This window comes from Protopterus annectens, chromosome 7.part0 (assembly GCF_019279795.1).
Source record: "Protopterus annectens isolate FY-2018-M chromosome 7.part0, PAN1.0, whole genome shotgun sequence".
In the NCBI taxonomy this organism is placed as follows: Eukaryota; Metazoa; Chordata; order Ceratodontiformes; family Protopteridae; genus Protopterus; species Protopterus annectens.
In genome coordinates, this window is record NC_056739.1 from 98,651,644 (window position 1) to 98,665,582 (window position 13,939).

General features: G+C 39.1%; 1 protein-coding gene across 5 annotated transcripts in view; it reads left to right on the forward strand.

Moving 5' to 3' along the window:
• Window positions 1-13,939, forward strand: part of LOC122806256 (peptidase inhibitor 16-like) — a 639,946-nt gene that overhangs the window by 253,272 nt on the left and 372,735 nt on the right. For 4 of the 5 annotated variants that reach the window (XM_044076525.1, XM_044076526.1, XM_044076522.1 and 1 more), the window contains exon 5: window positions 5,212-5,262. In XM_044076525.1, the coding sequence (XP_043932460.1) occupies window positions 5,212-5,262 (51 nt within the window). The remainder of the gene's footprint in view (window positions 1-5,211; window positions 5,263-13,939) is intronic. The other variant, XM_044076523.1, reaches the window with a different exon arrangement.

A 13,939-nucleotide genomic window follows, 5' to 3' on the forward strand; every position in this document is an offset into this window, starting at 1 on the left:
AACCCCTCAAAAACAATTAGCTATCATTCATTTAGGAGGCAATTAACTTAAGAGTGAACAACTGAAATACATAAAATTCCAACTCAATTCTGCTGACTTATTTACCTGTCACACCTCAGTTAACGTATTTATTAACTATAAAGAATCCTAACTATTTGCCATAGAATATCACACATTTATTACTTAAAGCATACACGTTATTGCAAAAGGTATGATACTGCAACTCTTGAACATAGACTCAGGGTCCTACGTCAGTTGCATCAAACTCCAAACTTTGCTAAACAAAATCGGTGTATTTATTATCAACCCCTCTCAACCATAACTGTAGTTCCTGTTCAAAGACAAATGTCACATTAACAGCCAAACTACCTTCCTCTTTTTATTACTGTTCAGAGTCTGTGGCTAAACATCAGGTCCCCTAATCAATGTTCACCACTTCGGAGCTCATCTTAACTATCACTTATACAAAACATTCTTCTGCAGCTGTTTTGCCAGTTTCTGCTCCCTGACTTGGAGAATCAGTTTATCAGGCTTTAGCTATGCACAGTTTTGCACTGGATTAGCCTTGCTTTGGAAATAATCATTATTTTGCAGTTTGTATTATTTGATTTGTGCTTCTTCAGCTCGGTTTACTATCAAAATCTAACACCTGCATCATGCAAGTGTTCATATTTCTGAACCAAAATGTCGGAAATCAAATGAACAAACAGAAATGTGACTGAACGAGGTATTTCAGAAAAGTCGACATCTCAGGGATGTTGACTTTATCAAAAATACCACACTTCTGGTCATGAGTAACATTTTTGCAGGGGGGAAAGCCTCCCTGTACCCCCCCACAACTCCTGCTACTTATATATATAAACTCTGAGATCGCAATACAGTGAGGGAAGGGGTACATTTCCCGATCCTCACTATAGTGGGATCTGCATTCAAAATGTTGAATTCACAACAGCGAATGCATTTGCATTTGTGAGTTCAACATTTTTTTTTTCGTTATTTGCAAATGTCAAACTAGGGCATTCGATGTTTCCAATTCAGATGAAGTCCGATCTCCCTTTTGATAGTAAGCCTTCAGGTCTAATATGTTATACCTTATATAACAAAGCCATCACTGAAAAAGGCATTTTGGGTCCAGGCTATATAAAATTGAAAAAATTAACTAATTTTGCAACTGAAAACAGTAAATTTATTTTGAAACCTGTAACAAGATAAAAGCCTTTTGCAGTGGATTTTGACCCCCCACCACCACCACCACCACACCACCAATGTGTATCCTCCCCACATACCTGTTAAGTGTGTGTGTGTGTGTGTGTATATATATATATATATATATATATATATATATATATATATATATATATATATATATATATATATATATATATATATATTAACTGTGGGGTCATTGTACCTTGGAGTAGGGGAGTAGTCCGAGGTACTGCAACCTTGGACTGAGTTTATATTGCTTCACATTTTTTATTAAAATCTTGGAATTCCATGGATCTCAGTTATGTATCTCACACTTGCAATATAGACCCATTATTCTGGAGAGTCATGCTGATGTACACTGATTAAGAATTAAGAGACTGCTCACTGTGTAGTGCTTGTCAAAAAAAAATTCAAGAGCAATGATAATTTCTGATTCAATACCAGGAAGACCATAGGGTAAGGTGGAGGCAGGTTTCTTTCAATTTAGAAAATGTCTGCGCCTACTGTGTGTTGACTAGAATTCAGCTGTATCAGATGTTATGAAATTACAGGACACAAGAAGTGTTGGTGTTATCAATGCATTTCAACCTGTTCTTGAGACACAGAATACCCGATGCAGTTGTCGGTGCTAATGGTCAGCAACATGCAGGTATGAAATGCAAGAGATTTTCAGAGCAATGGGAATTTCAACATGTGAGCCCTGGACCAAAGTATCCACAGTCCTCTAGCCAAGTTAAGAGGACATTTTCTTTTATTTGATCCTCCCTCTTCCACTGAATAAGACAGCCACACTATTGGGACTAAATACTGTCCTGATAATGTGCGTGTGTGTGAGAGAGAGAGAGAGAGAGAAAATAGGGCACCCACCTTCCAGACACTGGAGGGACAGGTTCATAACCCAGAGACTGCCCGTGCTATGGAATAGACTTCCCATACGTGTCAAGCAGAGCACATTGCTGACCGTCTTCAAGAGAAATCTTGATGAGTGGATGGGAAATAGAAAATTCACCCCTGGGATCACTCCAGTGGCTCTACTCAACAGCAGCACTGGGAACTAAGGTTAGGTGGCACGATGCCAGGGTAATCCTATGGCTAGGCTTGTAAAGGCCCCAGTGCCATTAGCCTAGTACACACCTCTGAACCTATGAACACCAAATACTCCCCTCCCAATGAAAATGAGGACAGCTACCCTTCAGGCTTTTGAAAAAGATTATTGCCTTCATCTGCTGAACTCACCATTTCCACTAGGGCAAAAGATCTATGTGCAGTCACTCAGTTCTCCCACCTGGCAGCCAATCTATCCCCAGCATTAAGTGCTTGTCCTGAGTAGCTTTTATTTTGTTGGAAGGTTTGTCTGTTTGGCAATGCCTAAGAAAGACACTATAGGGGTGCATAATGCTTTGGCCAATATCCAAAAGCCTAGAGATGACAGGTGAAGACCATCACTGGCAAAGCAGCTTGTCCTGCCAGCCATGTCCTCCCAGGCTGACAAGTACTGGACTTCTTTGGAATGACACCAAATGCGAAGCCAATCATTAAAGTTGATCATTTTCTGTTGGTATTGTGGCATCATCTTTGAAAACAGTAGAATGCTGTTCAGTGCTAGGCTTATACCTGCCTGTGACACACATTCTGAGAGCTCAATCATTTCTCTCCTGCCATACTGGTACTTTGGGGTAAGTGACCTGAGTGCTTGTGTGGCCTGGTGAATCCTGGCCTGACAAGCAACAATTTGTAACCTTCCCCTTATCCAGATTGGTTAGAGGGACATCGGTATGTCTCACAATGTGGTCTCCTGTGACTAGACTTTTGGGTTGTGGAGTGTTTCTCCTTATGGGCTTGGTAGTTGAGACACAATAAGATGTGGCTTTATATGCTGCAAAGGGAACTGTCTTGTCTGTGTACATGCAGAGTTTCTAAGGACTGCACCTAAGGAACCTATGAGGTTTGGCTAAGTTTCATGTGAGCACTTCTGCATATGTGGGCATATGTATGTGGTCCCTTGCAGTTGTGGTGAATGATATGTGTGAGTCGCTGACAATCTGTTTGTTCTTTTTCTGTCTGTATGTGAAGTCTAGCCTTCAGTGTCAAATACATCTCTCACTTAATGTATTTGTCTGTTCAAGAATTAACTGGTTGTCAGTGTACATTAAGGCAAAATGTTACATTGCCTCAGGATGCCTATGTCCACCAAGCTGGATGAAATAGCAGGAAAGTGCCCATCCATAGTTGCAATTCCTAATGTGTACTTGAAAGGATAGGAGTAGAGGGTGTTTGTTACTGGATGAGGGAAAGGTGCTTACTTGGTGTAATTTGCAGCTAACCTAACCAGTAATGCTGCCCAGTGCCAAGTGAGATGCTCCCTGAGCAGCAATACTTCTGGATGCTATAATAGGATAACTAGCACAATAAACTTTCACAGTATAATGAAAATATGCAATGTTTCCAGATGTTTGAGTCTATACAGGGCACTAGCACAGTGAGCGGCTCTGTGCACACATGCCAAATTTATGCCAGGACTGTAAATTTATTTATTTATTTAACATTTGTTGATGGAGAAAGTCTGACTAGGATGGAGCCTATTTTCAGCAGAGGCCCAGGAAGAAATGCTCAAGATGCATGTCTTTGGAAACCGCAGTACCCGGAAGAAACCCACGCAAATGCAGGGAGGACATGCAGATTCCACACAGAAGGCACTCCTAGCCGAGAATCGAACCAGAGAACCTCTTGCTGTGAGGTGACAAAGTTAGCTGCACCACTGTGCCAAAATACAGAAAACTGACTACTAATCCCTCTGGCTAATAAAATTATTGCACTTAGAGACCTTTTCTGTGCTTCTCAACTCAGATAGACCAGGTAAAGACCTACTGCCAGTAGATGAATAAGCATTGTCCTCCTAATGTAAAAGCACAGTAAGAGTGTCCAGAGTGAAATGCTACCACATATGCACTTAAAGATACAGCTACAAAGTGTACTTTAAACAGCTTATAAAACTGTGATTATTCAATAAAAGTACGTTGCTTTGTAGAAATAAGAGCTGCTCAATTGTGCAGAATTTATAAATTCACTAAAAGAAAGGTAAACTGATTAATAACCACTCGAGGCAATGAAGCAATTGCATGCAGGAATCTCAAGTGTGTTTCCCCAACCTGTACATACCAGGCTACCACCCACTGCCACTAGATGGAAAATCCACTGTCCTGTTGATGTAAAAATACAGAAAAGAGCTTGCTAGACTGTAAGCATATACTACTTTAATCAACAGATAGATAATAAATTCAGAGCAAGTAAATCAATAGAACAGACAGTGAGAAACAAAATGCAAAATTCATTACAGCCGAGTGACGTCTCCAGGCATTTCTGCAGTTACACCCTACTGCTCCTCTAAGCGTCAAATATTCCCTGTTCATATTTGCATTAATAATTCCAAAACCATGTTACATACAAGGTATCGGAAAATTTTATCTTGAAGCATACATGATAGCAAACACAATTGTATTGATATATGACCTCTGTCAATGGGTATTTGTTAAAAATGTAAGGTGATAACTTAAATTTTTAAATGCTGATGCCAGGCTCACTAGGAGTTAAAGGTACACGCTCAAAAGAGCTCTACTGGAGGGAATGAGTTAAACTAGGAACAAGGAAGGCAAATAAATAATTCAGGATATAAACAGCAGTGAGGGAAGAGCTTATAAAGTTCAATTTACAGTATAGGTAGTCAGCTTAAAATTACCAGTTTTATAAAACAGGTCAAGGAAGGGGAGAGTAGGTGGGAAAAATAACCAGCAGAGAGTCACCAACAGTGCTTGAGTTTTTGCAGGCCTTGAGTCTTATCAGAAAAGTTACAGTACAGTTCCATTCCAAATTCTACTATATAGTTAACAAACATCTTTGGACAGGAATGAATAATAAGCAGACACATTTCACATATTGTCATAACAAGAAGGATGTTCCTATTATACATTTCTGACATTTATTTTTTGTTTGTTTGTTTTTAAGCAACTCCCAAGCAGATAACATCTCAGGTGCCATCTACAAGTGAGTTATCTAGTAAGTTAATTCTTCTCACATTTTTAATTGTTTCATGATTTGGCCATCTACTGTATTTGTGTTTTCATTTTACATTTTACTATGTTTTAATGCTTACAGAGTATTGTTTTCTCAAAAGTCCGTTTTCAAAAGTAACAAACTGAACGAGATTTTAAAACACCTCTGTCTCTGTAACAGCTGGGCTTATGTAAGTTCTGACTTGTACAAAAACTAGAACAGAAACTTATATTTTCCAGGTCTTTAATGTAAACTTCGTGGAGTAAGTAATTTAAGTGCCACAATGCAAAGCAAAATGAAGGGGCACTCAATATAACTTTATACAGAGACAATTAAGCTTTTGCCAGGGCTTCCTACTGAAATGTCAGTGCTTGAAATTGTGCACACCTGAAAAGACAAACATATCGCTGCTTTTGTTTTCAGGAAGATGCATATCTCTGTACCCCTCATGCACATCCTTACTTGTAAAGAAATTAAATATATTAACCTTTTGCAATTTATTTTACAATAATCTGCACTTATTTATGATATGATAATATTGTTGATTTGCCATATATCATGTTTAAATATTAAAATGCTTCTACTTAGCCAAAACGAGTTTTGCAATGAAACCGCTTGATCACAAGTATTTGTCTGGCCTTTAAAATCTTAGCAATTATGTTTAACATTTTCTTTCTACAACTTTAAATATTAGTGTCATTTAACCTTACATTTGCCTGATGGCAGGCAGAGGCAGTCAGCCTACTGAGTCTGTACTTTAATAATCATCTTTATCATCATCATCATCATAAAGCCCTTTTTTCAATATGTTACATGACAGTAAGGTGTCTCGTCAAGTGATATAGCCTATCTTGGTTTGGAACCACTCTGCTACTTTCTCCAGCAGTTATTCCTGACTGTCTCAGGCCTACTCTCATGCAGTCCATCTATTTCTTAGCTGGATATCCTCGTCTGCCCTTGCCCTCTTCCTGTTTCTCCCAAATCTAATTTACTCTTCCTGTCCCTCCCAAATCTAATTTACCAGACTGTCTTCTAATGTCCTTGCACATGTGACTGAACCACCATAATCTGTTCTTCTTGACCTTCTCTGCAGCTGAGGCTAGTTTGTCATCAGATCGGATGTCCTCATTTCATCATCTGTCCCACAATGGGCATCTTGATACCCATCTCAAGCACTTTATCACTATCATCTTCTGATACTGTTTTTTTCACTTGCCTATTTAATTTACATCTCTATTGAAACAACTGCTTAATAGTGCTCTTCGTCCTTCCCACTTCATTAGTCTGTCTCTTCCAAACCAAAAAGTCAACCATGCGTATTCCTTATTGCCTATAGTTACAGTAAGTGTATACTGGTTTATAAACCATGGAAATGTTGTTGATGTGATTTTGTCTGCTTCACAAAAGAAAGCTGTCCAAAAGTGGTTGAATTATGTTTATTTAGTTTCCACTCTGACATGTAGATGGGAAAGCAAAACATATTCATATCAGAGCATATTAGGGATAGTTGTAAAAGTTGTGTTTTCCAGGATATTTGTTTAAATATTTTTTACAAGCTTGCAGTGTTCATTTATGTCCTGTATTTATTCTTTGCATTAAGGAAACGATGTCTCAGGCTTAATTTTAACTTAGTGGGTGGTTATTTTTGGGCAATTACAATACCAATCTTTGCATTTAAACCTTTAGTGGTTTTGTTGTAGTGCATTTGTGTATATACATACTGTGTGGTAGTCACAAGCCTCGGGTTTATATTTTTCGTTGTAGAGTTTCTAAAGTTAATCAAAATTACTTTTTCTTTTCTTCCTGCCTATTTAAATAGCCCCCCCCCCCCCCATCTTTAGTTCTTACAGAGTTTGCCTTTCCTCCCTCAGGTATTTCACTTCTTTGTCAGCCTATCTGGGTCTGTCCTCACAGTGTAAACAAACAACAGCTCTGCAGTGGATTGTACCCAGACTTTTCCTACAGGCACATTAGCAAAGGAAAAGCAAACAAATAAGAGAAAAACTTAAGGTGCATTCCTACTTATCCTGTCAATTGTGCTTAATACCTTACACTTTTTCTTTTTTATAACTATGTTAAGGCAGGAGGCATCTCTGTTGCTTCTTTTTGATCGATGCTTCCTTTCAAAACACTTCCATTTCAGTAGGTACATTCCCTTTAGGGTTAACCTCTCCTATTAAAGTGGTAGTACAACATACACTGCTATACAATTATTACCCTTGCCTCTTTACTCCAAGCTTTCATTTCTGAACACCTCACGCATTTCTGCCTAATGTTTTGAGCTCAATGCAAGACACAGGCCATAACCAATTGACTCCCAGGACAGTGGGAGATGTGTTCTGCTCTACTCCCATCCCACTCCCAAGACAGTGAGAGTTGCGTCCTGCTTTGCTCTTATCCCACCCCCAATTTTCCAGCCACCCCCAGACTACCCATTATATTTGCTGTGATGTCAACCCACTATCACAACCTGAAGATCCACCTCTTAAAGATACACTGCTGTTAAACCACATAACCCTCTTGTCTCACTGCTGTTATAGTCAGTACTACAATATTACTGGAAGCTTTAACTCCCACTAACAACATCCTATCAAAACACAACACACATTCAATCAGTAAATTCTACAACTTACCCAGTTCTACCTCCTTCTGCTTTCCTCTTCACCTCACTCACCCTTAATACTAATATCACTATGTATTATCCCAACTTCCATAACTTCCTCATCCACAAACCACTACAACAATCCCCCCAGATATCAGACCAAGCCTATTCTGCAGCCCACTACTGTCATCTATCTCTGTCCCTAAAAACACTGAAGACCTCATTCAGACGATCCTCTATAATTGTATACACCTTGTTAAAGGTAACTCTGAACACAACTCAGACTCAACAACTTCCCTTCCTCATCAGAACTACTCCCTTTCTACACTTGTCTATGCCCTCTTCAATGCACATAGCATCAGAAACAAGCTAGACCACATAAGTGCTTTTATTTCCCACCACAACCCAGACATTCTTGCAGTCACAGAATATTGGGTTAAAAAGACCCCCCACCGACTTCCAACATTTTCTAACCTCCTACAAGTATGTCAGTAATGCCAAGCCAGGCAAATAATCAGATGAATACTCTCTAATTTTGTGCAGAAATAACCTTAACCCAAAACTTATTGCCCAAGGAATGCCTCCTCAGACTTCGTTCCTAAATGGATTCCCCTAAAATTTCCAGTTCATAAAGGAAAACTACTACTAGTCATTACAGTCTATCTACTACCCCCTGCTTCTCTGAATAAATTCATATTACTCATCACTAGCATCCTTAATAAGTGTCCCAAAAATAACAACGTAATCATTTTAGGTATCCTCACTATTAATTATCTTGGCCCTCTTAACCTAGGTTTCCTTCAACTCAAAAAAGAACCAATAAGATCTAACCTCTGGTTCTTCAAACAGACAAGTTGACCTGATTGCTACAAAGCTACATCAGCATAAACATTCTGCCACCATTAGTAAGTGACCACTCCCAATCATCTTTACAGTTGTCAAACATCCTATAAAACTAACATTAATATTAAAATCTTTCAATATCCAGAGTAGCACAAATATAGACAAACTAAGAAGCTTTCTTACAGCCCACAACTGGAACCATATACCCTTCTTACGTAACCCTAATACAGCAGCTGTAAGCTTAACCAACTTTCTACTCCAGCTGTATGACAAATTCTTCCCACTTACCCACAGGCTTTAGAAACCCTCCCAACTGGATGTCTATGCACTGAACTCAAACATCTTTTAAGGAATGAAGCATGGCAAAAATAAAAACAGACCCCCCCAACTGACAACCACATCTCCTTTATAGTCTTGTGTAACCTACAACCACATCTCCTTTATAGTCGTGTGTAACCTAGTCAAGAAGTCCATCAGAAGGCACAAAATCTCCAAAGAAACAATTTACCCTATTTACCCTCTTACTTTACCAAAACACGTTTGGAAGGAGGGTAATGTGTAAAAATCTGTTAAACAGTTTACTGTGTAATTTAATTTAATCCTGATTTGTGCTCAGGATTAACTGTAACCTGTGGAACTTGTTTAACTTGCTTACTTATGTAATCTCTGTAAATAGTCTGTTTGTAATATGTAATGCTGGTATTATGTAATACTGTATCTGCTTACCCTTGGAGCTTTTCTCCCCGGGCCTCTGCTGAAAATGGACATGCATCCAGTCGGACTATCCCGGTCAACAAATGTAAAATAAAATAAAATAAAATAAAATAAAATAAATAATCTACTTACAAGAAGAAAACCTCCTCATGGTGCCCTGTCTACAAACACCATTCAATGAAATACAGCAAAACTTTCTACAGAAGATGTCCTTAATGAATTTAACAATCTCCTATCAATAAACTCCACACCTCCCACAGATCATGCATTGCCTACCCCACCACCATTCACCCCTCCCCTTCAACTTCAAATACATACATCCCAAAGAAATCTGTTTTCTACTTGAAAATATTTCCACTGACGCTCCTAGTGGATCTGTCAACATAAATCGGTGGTTTATGTATCACTGCAGAGAGCATCTATGTCTTCTGAAAACCCACATATATAATCTATGTCTCACATAAAACATCATGCCACAGATCTGAACAACTACTGTAATTAAACCCCTCCCAAATCAAACCAACCCAGAGGATATCTCTCATTTCTCTCTTAATATCCATCCTCCTAATTCTTGGCAAACTTCTTGAAAAGATAGTCTACACCTAACTCTCCCTTTCTCCAGCAGTACCACCTGCTGCCCTCCAAACAACGTGGATTTTGGCCTGGATGAGGTACTATGACAGCACTTTGGTACCTAACTGATGACATGTTAGTAAACTCTGATATTGACCTCCTTACAGGTGCCCTGTTGACCTGACAAAGACATTTGACCTTATTGACCGCTGTCTTCTCCAAAACAAACTAAATGAAATTGATAAAAGTCCAGATGTTGCTCCCTGGTATAAAAACTGCCTCACTGGCAGACACCTCAAAGTTAAAAAAGGATCCTCCCAATCAGAATCTGCACCTATTACTAAAGGTGCACCATGAGGATCCATTCTTTCCCCCAGCCTTTTCTCCATATTCCTTGTGACCTTCCCCATCTCCCACTTATCCACTATGCTGATGACATGGTCATTTACTGATCAGGTCACTCTCACACCAGAATTCAATGACATCTCCAGTCAGACTTATATGAGCTCCACCAAAGGCTCATAAACCATAAACTACTACTCAACCCTACCAAGACCAAAATTGTGATTTTTGGAACTCCACAGAAAGTTTACCAAACATCTAACTCTTTAACTGTCTTTGACACACAACCATTTCACAGAGACAACCTCCACCTAATAATACCTAGGGCTATGGCTTGATCAGTCACTAAACTTCCATTTCCACATTGACAAAATGAAAGCCAAAATAAACTCCCTCCTCTTCTGGGCCAAGACTATATCCCCTTTTCTAATCCCAACCAGCCAAAGCAGTCATTGACAAGAGAGTTCTTTCTCAACTTAAATATGGGCCCCCAGTCTTTGATTTTGCCTCCAAGAAAAACAATGCCACACTCCAGACCATCTCTAACTGCATATGTTGATTTATTACAAACTCAGCTTTCTGGGAGTATCACACTAGAAAAGGCAAATGGCTACTCATTAAACAAAGATCTAACCTACTTTTGGTATCCTAACTCTGCAAGCTACTCCAGCTCAACACATTTGCTCCCCTTGCAGTTAGACTTCAAGAAAAAACCTTCTCACACAACCTGATACACTATTCACAAGCCCCACCAACTCTCATTACCCCAAGAACCAAACTCCACAGCACTGAACTCCACAGCACTGCACATGCTCTGTTACACCAACTCTCATTACCCCAAGAACCAAACTCCATAGCACTGCACATGCTCTGTTACACCAACTCTCATTACCCCAGAACCAAACTCCATAGCACTTCATATGCTCTGTTACACCAACTCTCATTACCCCCAGAACCAAACTCCACAGCACTGCATATGCTCTTTCACAGCAACTCTCATTACCCCCGGAACCAAACGCCACAGCACTGCACATGCTCTGTTATACCAACTCTCATTACCCCAAGAACCAGACTCCACAGCACTGCACATGCTCTGTTATACCAACTGTCATTACCCCAAGAACCAAACTCCACAGCACTGCACATGCTCTGTTACACCAACCTCATTACCCCCGGAACCAAGCTCCACAGCACTGCACATGCTCTGTTACACCAACCTCATTACCCCCGGAACCAAGCTCCACAGCACTGCACATGCTCTGTTACACCAACTCTCATTACCCCCAGAACCAAACTCCACAGCAGTGCACATGCTCTGTTACACCAATTCTCATTACCCCCGGAACCAAACTCCACAGCACTGCACATGCTTTCTCCTATCAGGCACCTACTCTGTGGCAAGCTCTCCCCGTTGACATTAAGGAAATCAATACTTATTCCAAATTTAGTATGCTACTCAAAAAGCACTTCTTCATCCAAGCCAAATGCTCCTGCTTCAACAGAGGACACATCACCTAACCCACCTCCTTTTCGAGTCTCTTCTCCTCTCCCAAGACTGACCCACATTTGATGCTAATGTATATATTGTATATTACACTCTGCTTGATTTTACATGGCACTCTGCCTGTTCACTAGAGTGCATATACACATTTATTTCTATGTAATTATTCTGAACTGCTATGTTATTGCTTACTTTTCTGTATTTTCGTTTGTGAAATATTTTGTATTTCACCAGGACTGAGGCAGAAATTAATCAGTATTGATCACTGCACTACCTTGGTAAAAACAAATGTTAAATAAATAAATAAATCACCTCACACTTTCTCAGCTCCCCAGCCTTCACTATCCAAGTTCCTATGCTATATGTAAGCACTAGTTATACCACTGATGTGTACATTTCCTGTTTCAGTTCTTTTGGAATTTTTTGTCACAACACTCTTGCAGATTTACCTTCTTTTTAACCATACCTTCCCTAAACATCAAGCTCTTAACCTGTTCCTCTGCTTTCCCTTTATCTTTGTTTTCAGCATTTTTCTGATTTCCCAAATTTGTTGCCATGACCACCATCTTATTTGCACTCAGTTTTATCCCAGCAGACGCTGATAAGTCCCTGTTGGGGAATCCTTCCATACAGAAAATATAATTATTTAGTGTATGTATATGTATATATATGGATTCCATACACTTGGTCAAATTACACTTGGTCGAAAACGATTCCAGGCATTGCACATTACTGAAAGCTCACTTGACTGATAGCTCACTTGGTCGAAGTTCATTTGGTTGAAAATGGAATATAGCCCCTGCGCCACTGCAGTGCAACCCTGAAGTGAGAATATTAAATAAGGGGAGTGTGGGGGGCACAGCCCCCCACAATGGGAGGTGTGGGGGCTACGCCCCCTCATAATTTTAATGTATTCACTGTTACAAGAAGGTATATCCATTAGAAATGCAAAGATACATATATATTTAGTAAAAACTATTAGCATAATGCGGGGGGGGCTGTGCCCCCCACATCCCCCTATTTAATATTCTCACTCCCGGGTTGCACTGCAGTGAGGCAGAGGCTATATTCCATTTTTACCAAATGAACTTCGACCAAGTGAGCTTTCAGTCAAGTGAACTGCCGGGAATCATTTTCGACCAAGTGTAATTAGACCAAGTGTATGGAATCCATATACATATATGCATATATATATATATATATATATATATATATATATATAAATACATATACACATACACACATATGATAGAGATAGAGAGACCTATTGAAATATACATATGTGTGTGTGTGTGCGTGCATATATATATATATATATTTATATATATATATATATATATATATATATATATATATATATATATGTGTGTATGTATATATCTGTGTGTGTGTGTGTATATGTGTATATATATGTGTGTGTGTGTGTGTGTGTGTGTGTATATGCGTGTGTGTGTGTGTGTGTGTGTGTGTATGTATATATATATATATATATATATATATATATATATATATACGTGTGTGTATATATATGTGTGTGTGTGTGTATATATATATATATATATATATATATATATATATATATATATATGGGAGCACTTTATAATCTCGAAATACTGAAATGTCAAATTTCAAAAGTATAAAGGCGAATGTTTACAATAGCAAAAGTTCATAATCGTGAATTCGAATATCTCGAATTCGCGGTTATGACCTTACGCTACGTAATGTCCGGGATTGTGTGTTGATGGTGCACGGTGCCGTGTGTGGATCTAGCTGTTATGTCAGGTAAGTGAGTGTTTTGTAAGGGTTTTGAGTTGGAGTTAGAGTGTATGAGAATGTGCTGATATGTTTGATGTGTGTGTGAGGGACTGGAGAATGTCCGTGTGTGAGTTTGCTTTTGTTTCCTGTTTGTGCGATCTCTGAGTTAGTATATATAAGTAGGGAGGTGTGGGGGGGGCGCATGAGTTGTGTATGTTTGTAGTTTTATTTGTTTATGTTGTGATGTGGGTGTTGTGGTGTATGTATGGTATAGTGCGTACGGTTTGTTCGGTGTTTTGAATTTCGCAGTTTTGTTGTTTCAGTGTTTTGTTGATTCGGTTTCATGGTCT